Raw genomic sequence first — 18,903 nt, 5'->3', positions numbered from 1 at the left:
TCATAATGATGGGTGGGCTTGGGAACCAAGACCCACCTTTGACATGTTTTTTGGCCCATCACCAACATACACTTCATTCTCCATCATCACACACGCACCATCTGCCACATCAGCATTTTCACCAATATTCCCACCTTCCATGCGCCTCCTTTTTGAATCTAGGATAATCTTGGAAATATCTTCACCATCAACCCCCACGTTAACATTACCAGCTGATTGCATGGGATTCACTTTCCCTATTCTTTGACTAGATACAGCACCACTTTTAATACTCAGATTCTTTCCATTATCATCACCACCAGGATTAATACCATTACCCTGAAATGAGGGATCAACCTCTATGATCTTAGCCGCTGAATCAGCTAGCCCTTCTTCCCCCAATCGCCGATCATCATGCGTCTCCACCGCCACCTGTTGCTCCGTTCCAGAACGCAACCATTGTGAGCCAATCTGATAATTTCTTCTTCTCATCTGCGCCTTCATGCCAATGCCATATGGTTTAACAATTTGATCAATATCATGATCAAAACGTTTAGCACAAAACCTTTCAGAATGGCCTATGATACCACAAATAAAGCAAAAGGTTGGGAGATGTTCATATTGAAACATAGCCCAAATCCATTCACCATTTTCCTTGTACAATTTCATCCGGCGCTTTAGCGGTTTTTCGATGTCAACTGTAGTACGAACCCTCAAATAATCCCTCCAAACACCAACAAAATTCTTAGGATCCGACTTCACATATGTCCCAATGTAACTACCCGCACTACGCACCACTTTATCCATCATGAACCCAGTTTTAAGGTTATGAATCTGTACCCACATATCAAGTTTGTGCAAATGAATCATTCTAGGATTCTCACCACTCTTCAATCGATGGAAAATAAGAGGAACCTTATTAAAGGTCCATGGACTTCCATCAATCACCATCTGTATATCAATCTCATGGTAAAATTGGAACAGGTATAGATTAGCTTCTAATTCCTTAACATACACACCTTTACCGGGCTGCCATAGAGATGCCATTAAATGTCTCATGGCATCAAAATCAATAGATCTTCCCGTAAGGAATTTTCCGACAAGACACCATCTATCATCGAAGGTCTGTTCATCACCATCAGCCTCCCCTTCAATAAGAACACCCTCTTCTTCATCATCAATCTGAAAGTTCTCATATTGTTCAGCAAGATCACCCATTACATAGCTACTGGATGCCATAACGAACACTACCAAAACGTCACAACCACCTTGGAGTCTGTCAGTATCAAGACTCACCACTCACAAACAAACCAAAAACCTGGGACGAAAAAAATAACACTTACATAAACACTGTTGCATACGTACCAATACACTCAAAAGAGAGAGACGAATTATTATTATTTTTCTTGGGCCATTTTGATTTTGAGTTAGTGAGAATCCTCAACAATCTCTTTAACCGGTTCTAAGATTCGAATACATATAACATACACTTTTTGACGTTCGTTTAATTTGGTCGGCTCTTTTTTGAAGAATGGAGAAGTTAGTTTAGGATATTTGACTTAGTTAGTTAGTGGTGATATTAATCAACAAAGAACGCATCAAGTCAATTTATGACTATGAATGATCAATCTACTTTAAGTTTTCATCTCTTAATACAATAGGTATGTAAAGTATTATTTTTATTTTTCATTTTGTTTGTGGAATTATAAAAATTAGAATACTTTTTTTCATTGATGTTTATCTTGTTCTCCCAGTACACAAATTTACAAGTAAGAAGCAATTCCTCAAGTTAGTAAAATTTTGTATCAGGACAAAAAAAATAAATTTGTACAATATGCACTCTTGAATTAAATTTGTAATTTGGTTGAATTATCAGAATCTTTCAAATGCTTTTATGTACTCGAGATATTCTATTGAGAAGACAATATGTGCGTTTGGATTAATTTTGCTCGGTTACATTTTGGAATCTTATAAATGTTTTATTTTATTTTATGACCAATTATATATTTACTAAAAAACTATTAATACTAAAATATCACTTGATTTAATAAATAAAATTATTATTATTTATAATGTGTAATTAAACAATTTAATTTTGATATTATTATAATAATTTGTGAGGGTTTTTTCATTTTTATACTTTAAAATAATTTTTTTTGTGTATTTTTACGGAATTCTACATAGAAACACTATTGCAACTAGCGCTACACTACTACAAAAGAAGCCTTTAGATGCGCTTTTTTCAGCATAATAATTAATAACCGACACCATAGGGTTGAAAATTTTTGGAAGGGAATTTGACGCCACTTTTGGCGTCGGTTATTTGGAACAATAACCGACGCCATAGGGTGTGGCGTCAGTTATTTCTAAATAACCGACGCCAAAAGTGTTTATAACCCTAGCACATCACTTCGTCTTCCTCATTCGATCAGCCAACCCAGAAATCCCAAAATCAGAGAAACCCCAAACCCTCTCCGCCAACCACCACGGAAAATACCCCCGTTTCACCATTTTTTCACCATTTTAGCTCATTTTTGTTTCTAAATCTTCTATTTTTCATACCTAAAACTATATACCTGAAAAGATCACATTTTTTCTCATTTTTTAGGGTAAACCGAAGGTAGAGGTAGTGGTTGTGGTGGTTATACATCCGGCCACTATTTTTAGTGGAGAAAACATTGTATCTCAACGTCTATTAAGGTATAAATCTAATTTCTACTAATTTTAGTAATGTACATTGCTTTATTTTTTATTTTATAAATTTTTTAGGGTTTTTCTATATTATTAAATATGTATTATGTTGTATTGAATATGTATTGTGTGTATATATATTGTGAATGAGAAATGTATTGTGTGTATATATATTGTGAATGAGAAATGTGATATAGGAGAGTATATATGTATGTATTTTATGTTGTATTGAATATGTATTGTGTGTATATATATTGTGAATGAGAAATGTGATATATGAGAGTATTTTATATATTGTATATGTATATATTGAGTATTTTAAACTAATAGTTTTGTTAATTAAATATTGTGATGAGAATGAGATAGGAGAGTATTAAAATAAAAGTTTAGAAATTAATTTCTATAAAATTAGTTTAGAAATTAACTATATTTTGTATTATTTTTTTTTTCCTATTTTCAATTTTATTCATGTGTTTTTATTTTTTTAGTAGCTAGTAAATAGTTAGTTACAACTATTTAGCAAGTTACTAATTTTCATTCATATTCATGTATTTCTATTACTAACTAGTTACTCATAAATTATATAAGTAGTAAGTAGCTAAATAAAAAAATTGGTAATTTTGTAGTATTTCTTTATGTTGTAGGTTGTGAGGTCAATTTGTAAGTATCCGACTTATTTGGTGTTGATCGGTTTTGAGGTAGCTCGAGGTATACATTTACTAACTTTTATTATAAATTAAATATGAATGCTTAGTAGATTTTGAATATCTTAAATATTCATCCGTAGTGAAGTAGGTTCTGTGAATACATGTACTGCAGTCAGCTGGGTGGTAAACTTTTATATTGCTAAATGTTGTTGTGATTATTTTATATTGTTTTGAATTGTGTTTTGTTGTTATTAATAGGTTTGAATTTTTTGGAAATGTTCAATTATAACCGTTATGCTGCCGAAATTTCAGTAGAATTAGGATAATATTTGATTTTTTTTTTCTCTTAAACTTGGTTGTTAGGATTTTATCGGAAGTCATTTTATCAGAAGTCAAGTACATAATTTTTAGTATAAGGTATGCTTTCTTTAACTTACTTTTATAAGAATGTTTTTTTTTATATATATATATATATTTAGATAATTCTTAAATACTTAGAGTAATTTTAGAATAATATTGATGTAATACATATGATAGATATAGTAGGCTAAAAAAAAAATACAAAAAATGGTCTAATGAGATTTGGACTTGTGACCAAAAAGATAAATTGATAAATCTTTACCAATATACCAAAACACAATCTTTATATAAATTAACTACAATGATTTTATTTAAATATTAGAAGAGATATAAAAGAATTTTATTTAACATTGATTCTAATACTTAACATTAGAATTTTATTAGTTTATATAAAGTAAAATAGCAAAATAAAACACAAAAAGTTAGGTGAAAGGGGTGCATAACATGAATTTAGTATACAAAAGATCGTTTTTTGGACAAAATAGTTGGCCAAACCGCCATAGGCTGTTTGGGATGCGTAGAACGCGAAAAAAATACCCAAGTTCAAAAAAAAAAAAATCGCCTCAAATGGATAATCGGATCAAAAGTTATCAATGTTCAAAGTTTTCAAAAAATTTCATACAAAGTTTAGCCCTTTCTCTAATTTTTTCTATTTATTTTGGTCCTTAAATTATTGTTTTATTTTATTGGTCTTGAAAAATTTAAATATATAAAAATATAAAATTACATTAAAATTAAAAAATATTACACATTATTTATTATTTAATATACTAATTATTATACAAAACATCACTTAAAAAAATTATAAAAAATATACTAATATACTACAAAAATACAAACACATAAGGTCAAATATAAAATATTAATAAAAAGATAGCTAATATACATACACTTAGATTAATGTAAATGTTTATTTATTTAACTTTTGAATTTAATTTTTATTTATATTTATTATATATAATTTATACTTAATTTAATTATATTAATAATAAAATAATATATATAAATTATGCTAAAAGACGAAATTGTAAAGCTAGTAAATATCAAGACCCTATGGCGTCGGTTTTTTCATAACAACCGACGCCAAAGGGTAGTTATGGCGTCGGTTTTTTCATAATAATTGATGCCATAGGTACCCTATGGCGTCGGTTGTTATGAACCCTATAGCGTCACCTGGAACAGCGTCGGTAGCGAATTTTGCCAAAACCGACGCCAAAACTCCTTAAAAACTGCCTCTAAAGCCCAATTTTGTAGTAGTGCTACAACCTAATTTGCAACAAAAAATCGTATAGAAACTCCTACTGCAACTAGCGCTGCAACCACTTTAGAAACCTGTTGACTGAGATTTTCGGCAACCAATATAATAATAATAATTTAGAGAGCTATAAGAAATTAAGAGAGGGATTTTTACGTGGTTGGGGCGTTAATGAGCCTTAGTCCACGAGTCTGTGTATTTATGATAGTATTTAATACAGAGAATGTTCTTGGTGAGTTTTTACTCTTCTAGTTCTTATGAAACCCAGAATTCTCGACCCCTCTTTAATGAGTTTGGGGGGTATTTATAGTGTTTTTGTGGGGTGATCCCTAGAATTAAGGTACATGTATTTCTGTAACTATCAGTAAAGCCCTACATTCCCAATGAATTTATCATAGGTAATGCATGGTCTAATACCTAGGTTCTGTAGGGATTTTATGGGGGCAGTCCTTAATCCTTTTTGATTGATGTGATTCCTCACAGAGTAGCCGTCACTAGACTTTATCGATCATAGCCTAGTAGGTACAGATTGGGGGTTGTGCCGTCAAGCTTCATTACGTATGGAAGTTTCAATACGCCTCCTCCCATGCGGCATTAAATGCGAGATGACTGTTCAGATAGAATCTGACACCACCCGGAGATGCTTTGTTGCAATCTTGCTCTCCGGGAGCATACGAGACTTACATGCCTTCTCTGGGAGGCATGTCTAAGGTAATCATGCGCTTTAAGGAGACTTAGCTATTTTATTTAAATGCTAACCCCTTCCCATCCACGTGTCACCGTCCGGTTGGTCCACGTATTTTGGGCAAAATCAGGGACAACATTTACCCCCCAAGCCTTGTTTAATTATGAAGTGAACAAGGCTTGCCTAGATGCCTCCGGTTGCCTTGTCAGCTTCCAGGCACGTGCTTTGGGCGCGGGGTGGTGTATTAATGACCATTATTATTGCGATTATTCGTTTTTTGCAGGCGTCGATTTATTTCTTGTCCATTTATTGATACGGCGCATTAATGGGTGTCAGACGGGTACTCAAACGTTCTCACCGCCTTGATGACAATTCAATCCAACCGTTGGATGTGTGGAATTTGAATCGATTGCTATCCCAGCCGTTCGATGGTGGCTGATCACAGCTGTCTCACACATGCTCTGGCCTATAAAAGCCAACCTTCTTACTTCATTTGGTTACTCTCAGCATTTTTGCCAAAATTTTCTCAAAGTTCCCCAGAGAGCAGAGAAACCTCAAACACCATAGATTTCTTACTCATTTTCCTTCGTCGTTGCCAATCAACCTTTTACCAGCGATCAACACCAACACCCAGTTTCCAAGCTTTATGTAAGTTCTTTGCATCTTGTACACTAGTTTATTGTTTGTTTACATAGCATGCTTTACTGTTCATTTACTTTTTTGGGTTGGATGTTGAATTTCTGGGAATTTTTGTTTGAGTTTCTGTACAACGCGTTAGATTCCTCCTTTTTTTTGCGTTTAGATTGCTTCTTTTCACTGTGTTTTTCCCGAGGAGCCATCTTCGTCCCATGCAATGACACTTAAGGGCTTAGAGTAGACTTTGTCTACTCGATTTTTACCCTTTTTTCCTTTTCCCTTACATTTTGGTAATGTTATTATCTGTGGGATTTTTGCACCCGACTTTTGTCAAGGAAAACCTTTTGGGGCTTTCTTTTTTGACAAGTGTCCCGAGGGGGCCTCTTTCCAGCGGTTAGGGGACCCCCATTCCCTTTTTGAATTAGGGTTTGGTTTGGGGCATGACTGCTGGGTTTTTTCAATCTTTTTCAGAACCAAATATGTCTTCTACATCCGATTCTAAATCTTCAAAGAAGGGAGAGAAGCGTCTGGCCACCCTGGAGGAGGTCATGAAGGGTCCCGTGGCCCAAGAAGGGCACAAGTTCCGTGCCAACAGTTGGGAAGCGGGTGAGCTTCATTCTACTCTGACCTGCGCCCATCAGCTGGAGCAGATCGTGGTGGTGGCAGGCATCAAGCCTTCCACCTCCGAGACCTACCATCGGTTGCCCTGGGACGAGGAGACGCCCAACCACAACTACGGGGGCTTCGGAGCCTGAAGCCAGACACACCTTATGGCCGGGGCCATGCTCCCTCTTCAAGACTATTTTTGTAACGTCCCTGCTTCAAGCCTCCATTAGGCCCTTACACCCACGGACTAATGGCTCTTATACACGAGTACGCCACTCTGGCTGCTTCTTGGATTGATGACTGACCCTACAGGCCAGCACGAGTGTTTTCAGCGTGTTTTGTCCTCACTCACACGCATCCTGGGAAAACTTCCCAGGAGGTCACCCATCCTTGAAATTGCTCCAGGCCAAGCACGCTTAACTGTGGAGTTCTTTCGAGATGGGCTACCGAAAAACAAGATGCACCTTGTTGACATAGGTAGTACCAATCAATCCATTTAAGCCCTCTTCAACTGTGTAGTCCCATACCTACACAGTCTCAGAATCATCTCACTTGACGTTTCCCAGGCGGTGCGGGATTTCACAGCTTACCCGGTATATCCCCTTACGGATCACGGGACTACTGACTGTCACAATTTTATTAACTTTCTTGTATTTGTCGGCCTTGCGCCATACCAACTTATTCCTCAAGCTTACCGGCTACTTTCAGGCTTGTTCATTTTTTACTCTGCCCGGAGCTGGGACTCGCCCAGTCCGGCAGAAATTTTATATTTTTATGAACTCGTTTCCATCCCTAAAAAGGGAGATAAACTTAAAGACGGTTTTTACGGTCTCCGGGCCCATCCTTTGAATGAGGGCCCGGTCCCTTTTAATTATCAGAAGCACGTGAAGGAATACCGTCACCTCTTCTTCTTCTCCTCCGGTTTCCAGGCCATGGATCATCCAGAGCTTCTCACGGAGTGGGTTAGGATCCCCCCTTACATGCGGACCGAACCCACTCAAATTTTTCTTCAACGGGCCAAGACCTTCACCACATATGAGAAGAAGGCCCTTGATGTCGGGGAGCTCGTCACGACAGAGCACTGTCGGAAGGCCAAGCTGATCCTAAGGCACCAGTCGGTGGATGACTATAATATCTCCAAAGTCATCTGCCCGAACGTGAGGGCTCCAGCCGCGGAGAAGGTGCTCCGGGGTGAAATTATCGCCATGGAGGAGGACAAGTACCAGAAGTACCTCTTCAAGAGGGAACAGGAGCTGGCTTACATTAAGGCCTAGGCGACCGTCAGAAGGGCCCTTCGTACTGGGGCTTCGTTGGAGCGAAGGACCCCCAGACCAAAGCCTGTGGTCCCAATACCGAATACGGGGGCTCTCGATGCCACCACTTCGGGTTCCGGTAAGTCCCCTATAACGATACATTATGTTCCTTCCGTCCGTGAGTATACTAGCCTTAGGCATATAGGGTTCGATGAACGTCTCCATAGGTTTAGGATGCCTTCCACTCGATGGGGGAATCATCCCAAGGAGTATTATTTTTCCCACTTAGGCAATTATTTAGGTCGGTCCCGAATGGGTTCTGGACCTCCGGTGCCCATTCCCTTGGACCATTCAGCCTATTTGTCCTCTAGTTGGTTCCTTCCCTCGGGAAGCTTTCTCGGGGATGATGAAGCCAGTGCTATGATTTGGGATTTTGCTAGGGCCGAGTTACAGAGTCAGGGTAGGATTGGCTTTATTGCCTTTTTTGCTAAGTGTATGCTGCTCTCGCGAATGTTCTAACACTTGACTTATTTTCTTGTGCAGCAGCTAGAACCATGGACGAAATCTTGGCCACTCTTGCTGGAGCCCACAGTCCTGATGCTTCCTTACCTCTTGCTTCTTCTCAGTTGGTCACTCCGAGAGGTCTTCCTCCAGTGCCCCTTCGGGCACTATTCTCTTGGTGGACGAGGAGGAGGTTCTTGAGGAAGTTGAAGAAGGTGAAGAAGAGGAGTCGGCTGCCCTCGAGCGTAAGCGAAATGGAAAGATTGTGGAGGAGGAGCCTTCTAAGCGGCCCCGCAGGGTGGACACTCCGGCCCCGAGCCATGACTCCGGGATTCCCTCCGAGGCGAAGGAATACACTGTGCCCCACGGCATAGTGTTGACTCCGATCCCGGGGGACAAGGAGAGGCAGAATCTCCGGATATCCAAATACAATTACGCCCTCGACGAGTACAGCCGGGGGCATGCTGAGGTGGAGGCCTTGAAGAGGGTCTTACGGGAGGAGCAACAAAATACTCTCAATGAGGAGGCCTTCCGGAACCCGTGAGACCTGAACATGGACCCACTGACGGACTGGTTCAACCGTTTCCTTGGGCCCACCTTGGCTCCTTTTGCCTCGGAGATGACCAGCGAGTATGTCTCCCATCTAACTCAGTTCCCACCCAAACGGTACGCCGCTTGTGCCTCCTTGAACTCCGTCTACCAGGTTCAAGACATCAGCAACGCCATGGCTGCGGTAAGTACTTATGGTTTATTTCTTTCCTCGATGTTTTGTCTAAGGCATTTGACCTCACTCTTATCTCCTTTTTCAAATTACTGCGGAGACCAGCCGCTTTTCCAAGACCATAGTTAATCATGGCTACGTCATGTCCGAATTCGGGGGCATAGATGAGGCCGTGAGGATCCTGCGGGACCTATCCGCTGAAAGGCGGGCGATCCAGGAGGAGCTGAGCGAAGGGAGGCCCTTGCTGAGGCGAAGCTCGAGGAGGAGGCTAAACAGAAGGAAGCCCAAGCGGAGGCGAAGCTTTGAGAGGAGGTCCAACGAAGGGAGGCTGAGCTGGAGGCGAGGCATCGGGAGGCGCTGAAGGCGGAGGGTGAGGCCGTCGCCAAGGCCAGGCGTGAGCTTCGGGAGGCTAAGGAGGCTATGGACGAAATGGCTGCCAAGGTGAGGTCCCTAGAGGAGTTGCACCAGGCGGACTTGCAGTCCAAGGCCAACTTGGCCGTGGAGTTGAAGGAGCTGAAGGACTTTAGAGACCAGGCCTTGAAGAAGGCTAAAAAAGATGAGCTCCTGACCCCCGTCTCCTGCAAGCGCTGCGTCAAGCGCTTCGACGATGGCATCTTTATGGCTTGGCAGTCAAATGGCCAAAGCATCAAGCTCGACTTCTATCCTAAGCCTGAGGAGGCTATTGCCAAATTTCGGGAGAAGAAGAAGAAACTTGATGCTATGCTTGAGGCGCGTCGGGGCCCTCCCCTTCCTCCCCGTATTGACTAGGCCGCGGAGTCCTGCCCATTTCACCAAGACTATCTCTTTTTTTTTCTTTCTTTTATTTACAGCTATTTTTCTTTTCTTTGAGACAATCGTAATTACATAGCTGCTTTATTTTTTAAGGGGAGACAATTACTTATGGCCTGTCCCCGGGCCCTTTGTATTATATATATTTTTTGACCTGCTCTTAGGGCCAGGATATTTTATATATATGATCGTATTGATGCATATTCTTTTTGACTTTGTTTTACTTTTGGCCTGTTTTACATCTGTCTGTGCGGTATGCCTTAGTACCCCCCTGAGTGGCATGAAAACTTTGTTTTTAAGGCACTCAGTTTTATTTTAAAATTTAGAGGTTGCATACATTTTGACGGTACAAATTCTTTAAACAAAGCCTAAGTTAACATATTTGAACTATTGGTAATACTTCCGGAGATGATCGGCGTTCCAGGCCCTTGGCACAATGGTTCCATCCATCGTTTTTAGCTTATAGGTTCTGGAGCCGATCTCATCCTCGATCTCATATGGCCCTTCCCAATTTGGCCCAAGTACCCCCACTCCGGGTTCTTGAGTGGCTGGGAAGACTCTTCTTAAGACCATATCCCCAATAGTGAATTTTCTGTTTTTAACTTTGGAGTTAAAATATTTAGTCACCTTCTTTTGATAAGCTACCATTCGTATTTGAGACTTGTCCCGAAGCTCTTCAACCTGATCCAGCGCTTCCTGTAACAAAGCTTGGTTCGTATTTGGATCATAAGTCGTTCTCTTGTGGGACGGGAATAACGTTTCTACTGGGACCATTGCTTCACAACCGTACGCCATTGAGAAAGGCAAGTGGCCGGTCGTAGTTCTTGGGGTCGTCCGGTAGGCCCATAACACTCTTGGAAATTCTTCAGGCCAGTTGTTTTTGCAGGCCAGCAGCTTTTTCTTTAGGGTGACCTTCAAGATTTTGTTGACTGCTTCTGCTTGTCCGTTTGTTTGCGGCCTTGCCACCGCGGAGAAGCTTTTAACGACTTCGTGTTGGTTGTAGAAGTCAGTGAACTCTTCGCAGTCGAATTGCTTTCCATTGTCAGAGACTATTTTGTGAGGCAAGCCATATCGACACACTATGTTTTTAATAACAAAGTCTAGTGCTTTTTTAGCAGTTATAGTCTTCATTGGCTCAGCCTCCGTCCATTTGGTGAAGTAGTCTACTGCTACTATTGCATACTTTACTCCTCCCTTTCCTGTTGGCAGGGACCGAATAAGATCTATCCCCCAGACTGCGAAGGGCCAGGGACTAGTCATCAGGGTAATCTCATTGGGAGGATCTCTTGGTATGTTCGCGAATCTTTGGCACGAATCACATTTTTGGACGTAGTCTATGCAATCTTTTTTCATTGTTGGCCAGAAGTACCCTTGTCTCAATATTTTCTTTGAGAGACTCGGTCCTCCGGTATGATCTCCATAGAACCCTTCGTGGACCTCTAGCATAATTTGCCTAGCTTCAGGGTCTGATACACACCTTAAATAAGTCATGTTGAGTCCTCTTCGGTAGAGAATTTTGTCCATCGTCACATAACGGTGAGCCTGATACTGAATCTTTCTAGACAGTGCCCTTTCTTGGGGAAACTCACTTTTTGTTATGTATTCTATGATGGGGACCATCCAGCTGGATTCTTGCCCAACCGTTGTTATGGCCTCTTTTACTTTGATGCTTGGCTCTGCCAAGCGTTCCACGGGTACTACCCCAGTTTCTCAATTTCACTGTCCGAAGCTAACTTAGCCAGACAGTCCGCGTGAGTGTTCTTTTCTCTGGGGATTCTTTCCACTTTATAGTCCGCGAACTCGTGGAGCAGTTCCCGGACTATTGCTACATACGCGACCATTCTTTCTCCGTGCGTCTGATACTCTCCTGACACCTGGTTCACTACCAGATGTGAGTCGCTGTAGACCTCTACTCTTTTGGCCCCCACAATCTTTGCTAGTCTCAGCCTCGCTATCAAGGCTTCATATTCAGCCTCATTGTTTGAAGCTGAGAAGTAGAACCGTAGGGCTGCTTGGAGTCGAAGTCCGCTCGGAGATATCATTGCAACCCCCGCTCCAGATCCATTCTCGTTGGAGGCTCCGTCTACAAATACCTTCCATGCTGGGACGGATGGTGTGGGTATGCTTGCGGTAGCCTCGGCTTGATTGCACTCCGTGATGAAGTCCGCTAACGCCTGTCCCTTTATGGAAATGCGGGGAATGTAGTGCAGGTCAAATTGGCTTAACTCCATTGCCCATTTGAGAAGCCTTCCGGACGCCTCTGGCTTTTGCAGGACTTGCCAGAGTGGGTGGTTGGTCAATACCTTGATTGAATGAGCTTGGAAGTAGGGTCTCAACTTTCTCGAGGCCATCAGGAGGCAAAAAAACAAGTTTTTCGATGACTGGGTATCGCGTCTCCGCCCCTATCATGCGCTTGCTGACATAGTACACGGGATGCTGAGTTTTTTCCTCTTCCCGGACTAAGGCTGCGCTGACCGCGTGTTCGGAGACGGCCAAGTACAGGAACAAGTCTTCTCCAAGAACGGGCTTTGACAGGATTGGAGGCTTGGCCATGTGCTCTTTTAGTTTTTTGAATGCCTCCTCGCACTCGTCGGACCATTCAAATTTCTGACACTTCTTGAAGATGTTGAAGAAGGGAATGCACTTGTCTGTGGACCGGGAGATAAAACGGCTCAGGGCCGCAACCTTTCCGGTTAGGCTCTGCACATCTTTGTGTTTCTTTGGGGAAGACATGCTCAGGAGAGCTTGAATTTTTTCTGGATTTGCCTCAATTCCCCTCTGACTGACGATGAAACCCAGAAACTTCCCTGACTTAACTCCGAAAGTGCACTTCTTCGGGTTGAGTTTCATTCTGTATCTCCGGACCACTTCAAAGCATTCTTCTAAGTCGTCCGCGTGGCTAGTACATGCTTTTGATTTGACTAGCATGTCGTCCACGTACACCTCCATATTTCGCCCTAGAAGGCCTTAGAACATTCGGTTCACCATTCTTTGATAAGTTGTGCCAACATTTTTCAGTCCGAAAGGCATGACTAGGTAACAGTATACCCCCTTATCGATCCTGAAGCTAGTGCACTCTTGATCCGCTACGTGTATTTTGATTTGGTTGTAACCGGCGTACGCGTCCATGAAGGACAGTAGTTTGAATCCGGAGGTGGCGTCTACCATCTGGTCGATCCTGGGTAGAGGGAAACAATCCTTTGGGCAAGCTTTGTTTAGATCAGTGAAGTCTATACAAACTCGCCAGGTTCCATTAGGCTTTGGCACCAAGACAGGATTGGCTAGCCATTTCGGGTAGTAGACATCTCGAATCATGCCACTCGTTAATAGTTTGTCCACCTCTTTCTCTAAGGTTTCGGCCTTTACTGAGTCGAGGGGACGTCGTTTCTACTGGATTGGCGGCATGTCCGGGTTGACATTGAGGACATGGGTGATGACGTGGGGACTTATGCCAGTCATGTCTTCTTGGCACCATGCGAAAACGTCAATGGTGCCCCTCAACGTCTTTATTACTTTTTCTTTTTTCTCCAGTTCTAAGCTCTTTCCTAGCCAGAGTACTTTGGTGGAGTCGAGGTCGCACACCGACACTTCCTAGACGTCCTCCATCGGTTCTACAATTTTTTTAGATCCCGCACGAGGATCCAACTCATCTTCTTCAGCCATTTCCGACTCAATAATTTCTCGGACCATCAGCACGGGTAGGTGGGCAGCAACGTTACAGCACTGCCTGGCCTCCCCTTGATTTCCCCTTACAGTCCGTATCCCAGCTTCTTATGTTGGGAATTTCAAGCACAAGTGTCGTATTGACGTGACTGCACCAAAGTCCACCAAGGTCGGTCGGCCGAGGATTGTGTTATAAGATGTTGGGCAGTCCACCACCACAAACGTGCAATACTTGAAAGTGCTCTGGGGTGTGTCCGGGCACAAGGTGACTGGAAGCCTCACTTTTCCCATTGGGATAAGTGTTGTTCCATTGAACCCTGTGAGTTTGGAACCACTCGGCGAAAGGTCTCGGTCCGTTAGGCCTATTGCAGTGAAGGCCTCTTTGAACAACAGGTTCACGGAACTCCCATTGTCGATCAGGACTCTGGCCACGATCTTATTGGCAATGGGGGTCTCTATGACCAATGGGTCATGGTGAGGAAAACGCACTGTTTTAGCGTCTTCTTCCGTGAATGTAATGGGTTGATCCATTACCCGGGGCCTTTGAGCTGAGAGTTGAGTAACTTCCCAAACCTCATCGTGTTTCACGGCCCCTGCGTACCGCTTCAGCACCTTGCGAGTAGTTCCTCCGATGTGGGGTCCTCCCGAGATCATAGCCACTCTCCCGTTGGGCCTAGGTGGCAGGCTGGGAATATGTTGGGCATCTCCGGGGGGAACAACTGGAGCCAATACTCCTGCTGCACCCCCTGGTGCTCCTTGTGGCAAAGCCCCAGCCGCCTGACCTGGGTTGAGATGAGGCAACCGATTCTTGATCCACTCGTAGAGATGTCCCAATCGGATCAAGTTTTCAATCTCGTCCTTGAGATTTTTGCATTCGTTGGTGCTATGCCCAATGTCATTGTGGTACTCGCATCTCTTGCTGGGATCCCTCTGGAAGCTGTCTTTGTACAAAGGAGGCGGTCTCCGGTAGTGCGTATTTTGCCTAGTAGCAAAATATACACATTCTTGGGAGTCCTATAACTCTGTGTATTGGGTGTATTGGGGAGTATACCCCCTTTTCTGTCGCTTATCCTTCATCCGAGTGCTGCCTTTGGAGGACCTTTTACTCCTCGAGCCCCGGGAAGGACCGGCTAAACTGGCTGTCGGAGTGGAGTGCGAGGGGGCTTGTCCATTTATCCCTGAGGGATTTCCAAAATGGGAAGATGCGGGGGCCAAGGCCTGGCCTTGGCTATATTCGGGAGTAGCTGAAAACTGTATGCCGCTCATCGGTGGAGCTGCTGCTGGCACAGTGCCTAGGAGCTGGGCTCCGGGCACATATCCTGCTACCCTGGTGGGATAGTATCCTCCATAGGCCACTATTTGGGCCTCTTCAAGGTTAATGTATTTCTGGACTCTCTTCTGGAAGTCTTGAAGGGTTGAAAGTTGAGAAAGTTGAGAAAGTTGAGAAAGTTGACACAGAGGACAACCTAGCTGATCCATTTACCAAAGTCTTGGCCGTGACAGCATTTGAAAAGCACCGTCAGAATTTAGGATTAATTGATATGTACTAATTAGTTTTATATTAGTGCAAGTGGGAGTTTGTTGGGTTTTATGCCTTAAATAAAACTCTGTTTCAATGTAATCTATTTTATTTAACATCAATAAAGAAACAAAAGTATTTTTTATTCATTTGTGTATGTTTTGGTTCACCTTATCAATTGCTTGTCTATTTGATTTATAAATTCATCTGAAACCCTTTTCACATACTTGATCCTGTTTATTGTGTTGTCAACACTTTGGAAAGTAAACATGATTATGTGAATAAAGTTTCCTAGATTTATCAGACACAGGGTTTTACTGATATGATAATCTACAACAAGAGTTTACTTGCATTTGGAGAAATGCTATGTTCTTTCCAGAACATTGGTTAAAGTAAAGCTCAGGTTGGATGCATGGAGTATGCATCGGAAGGGACCGATATTGAACTTTGACTTAGATTTATTAAACTTACCGTAAAATCTATTCAAGTCAATATCGCCTAGTTGATCCTAGATCAAATGTTCTTAATCCTGTTATGATTAGGCTCAATCTCAGGAGGCTATTCGTGTTCTTTGATTTGTTAGTTAAGCCTACTTTTAGGTCAGGGTGATACGTACATTTTGGGAACACGGTAGTGCAATTGAGTGGGAGCGCTAACATAAACATGGAATCTATAGCTTCCATCTGGCGAATAGTAAGCAAAGGATGATCTCCTTCGAGCTTGACTAAACGAACATAAATGGTGGAGTACTCATTTCACATAAGCTAAAATATCATTTATACGGGGTCAAGTGTTTTAAGGATAAAATACATAGTAGGGTGTAACGGTAATCTAATCCCTTTACAGTGTAGATCATTCATATAGAGGATCATTGATCAAATTAGGATTATAACAATGGATAACTAGTGATGTGTCTATATGGTGGAACATATAGAGCATTCTATATACTGAGAGTGCAATTCTCAGTTCTATGCGAGGATTCAACGAAGAATTGATAAGTTAGTGAATTTTAGTAATAAATTCTTGATCTACTTATTGGAAGCTTGGTTATATAGACCCATGGTCCCCGCACTAGTTGAGATAAAATTGCTTATAAGACTCATGTAATTGGTTTTGATTAATCAATTATAATTCTCAAGTTAGACTATGTCTATTTGTGAATTTTTCACTAAGTAATGGCGAAATTGTAAAGAAAGAGTTGTTATGGGCATATTTGTTAATTATGATACTTTGTATAGTTCAATTAATAAATATGATAAATGAAAATATTATTTAATAATTATTTATAGTTATTAAATAGTTAGAATTGACATTTAAATGGTTGAATTAGAAAATTGGCGTTTTTGAGAAAATCAGATGCAAAAGTGATAAAACTGTAAAATTACAAAAAGTGAGGCCCAATTCCAATATGCCATGGCCGGCCACTTTATAGGATTTATCCTCTGATATTTTCATTATTTTAATACCAAATAATTCAAACCTAACCCTAGTGGAATGCTATAAATAGGTAGTGAAGGTTTCAGAAAAATAACACACTTCTCATTCAGAAAAACCTGAGCCTCTCTCTCTACCTTTGGCCACCACTCTCTCTCTCTCTTCTTCCTTCATATTTCGAAACCCTTAGTGATTAGAGTAGTGCCCACACACAGCAAGCAATACCTCAATAATAGTGAGGAAGATCGTGAAGACAGATTTTCAGCAAAAGGAGTTTCAGCATCAAAGATTCAGAGAAAGAGATCCAGGTTCAGATCTTGATAATACTCTGCGACAGAAAGGATACAAGGGTTAGAGATCTGAACGGAAGGAGTCATTTAATTCCGCTGCACCCAATGTAAGGTTTTCTAAACTTTATATGTGTTTATTTCATCGTTTTAGAAAGTTCATATTTAGGGTGTTAATCAACATACTTGTGAGTAGATCTAAGATCCTGGTAAAATAATTTCCAACAACTAGCCTCAGAGCCATGGTAATTGATTTACTTGCAAGAAATTTGGACTTTAAAACAATTGTTTGATGTTTTGGATGGTATCATGTTGTATTGAGTGTTATTTGATGATTGATTGATGTTTGTGAATTTTCGTGAAAAATAATTAAATATCTGTTTCTGGAATTATTTTTATTGGATAGTATGGAAAAAATTAAGCAAGTTACTTTTTTACATAACTCAATTTCGATTTAATTTGAATTAGTTATGATTTTTTGAAGTTTCAAAAAAATCGGGGTTGAGCAGCACACCTCCTGCGCGAGCGGATTTCATGCAAATCCTACTGCCGCCGAGGTTGCTCGCCCAAATCACCCCTATGCGCGCGCGGACGGGTATGCACAGCATCCCGTCCGTACAGCTCGTAATTTTTTCGTTTTTCTTCGATTTTTCATAGATTTAACTTCCGATTTTTTGTGTAGTTCTGTATTTATACATTTACTATTCCTAATTCAATTCTAATTATCATAATTAAATTAATTAATTTTTAAATTTAATTCATGATATTAGTGTAATTTGAATTTTTTTAAAAAAAAATAGTAAATATCTATCTTTTTGCTTAATAATCTATCTAATTTTTAAATTTGATTATATCTTATCTTATTTTTAAATTTAAGGTCAGATATTAAATTTTTTAAATTAATTTTTTTTTAAATAATTTGACCTTATTTAAATTTAAAATAAGATAACTATAATCATGTAATTTTAAATAGATGTAAGATATTTTGCTAACTTTTAAATTTTGTTATTTTATTTATTTAAATTATATTTAAAATCTGAAAAAGATATTTATTTATCTTTTTTAATTTTTTATTTAATTTTATTTATAAAATAACATTAAATATTTAAAAGTAGTTAGCAAATTTTGAAATGATATTTAGGTTGGTTGAAACCTAATTTTTCAAAATTGTAGGTTTAATTTTAAATATTTTTTTTAATTTCGAAATTTTTCAAATTTTTTTTAAATTTTCGAAAATAAAATTTTATTTATTTATTTAATTATTTTTCGAAATTATTTATTTAAAATTAAATAAAGCCTACATCCAACTATCCAGCTAACCTTGTTGCAGGAGTATATGTTTTAGCTTGTTTGTAAGTTTTTAAAACCTATTATTGCTTGATTGCAAATAGCCATGATTAACTTGTTGACAGATCCAATGATCTGATTTTAACTCATGGCTCCCTTGGTTAAGTAAATAATTTGTAACAGGTATATTTACAATCTTCTTTCATATGTGTATGACCTAGCAACATGATAGGACCCATCCAAAAGTGCCTGTGTGAGCCTATGTGTTTAATTTCATTATAGATGCATATAGGTTGTTGTTGCTAAATAAAATGTCATAGTTCTTGATAGATTTTATTTAGGCCCATTTAGTTTTTGGGCCTATTCAATTAATAACAGTTGTTCATTTTAAGGTTAAATTCCTCTCTTTTGGGCCTTGTGTGAGAGTTGGGAGCCATAGAAGTGGGTACGACATGCCGAACCCGACACCTCTCACATGAACCACCCCAATTGTGAAGGCCCATTTGCCTGATTTGAATAACTGTACTAGGTTAATTAAATTAGTTTAACCTAATAAAATTGATTAGCAACATAATTAATTTCATTTATTT

The 18,903-nt window shown here is 40.2% G+C and overlaps 1 protein-coding gene across 1 annotated transcript; it reads right to left on the bottom strand.

Moving 5' to 3' along the window:
• Positions 1-1,218, bottom strand: LOC115724003 (uncharacterized). The gene has a single exon (XM_030653462.2). It carries the CDS (start codon positions 1,216-1,218, stop codon positions 1-3), a length of 1,218 nt encoding a protein of 405 aa, XP_030509322.1.
• Positions 1,219-18,903: the final 17,685 nt, after the last annotated feature.

Source organism: Cannabis sativa, chromosome X (assembly GCF_029168945.1).
Source record: "Cannabis sativa cultivar Pink pepper isolate KNU-18-1 chromosome X, ASM2916894v1, whole genome shotgun sequence".
Lineage (NCBI taxonomy): Eukaryota > Viridiplantae > Streptophyta > Magnoliopsida > Rosales > Cannabaceae > Cannabis > Cannabis sativa.
This window is presented reverse-complemented; position numbering and strand designations above follow the sequence as displayed.

Excerpts from the sequence above, each read along its gene's own strand:
- LOC115724003 (XM_030653462.2), bottom strand. The coding sequence starts at position 1,218 with ATGGCATCCAGTAGCTATGTAATGGGTGATCTTGCTGAACAATATGAG.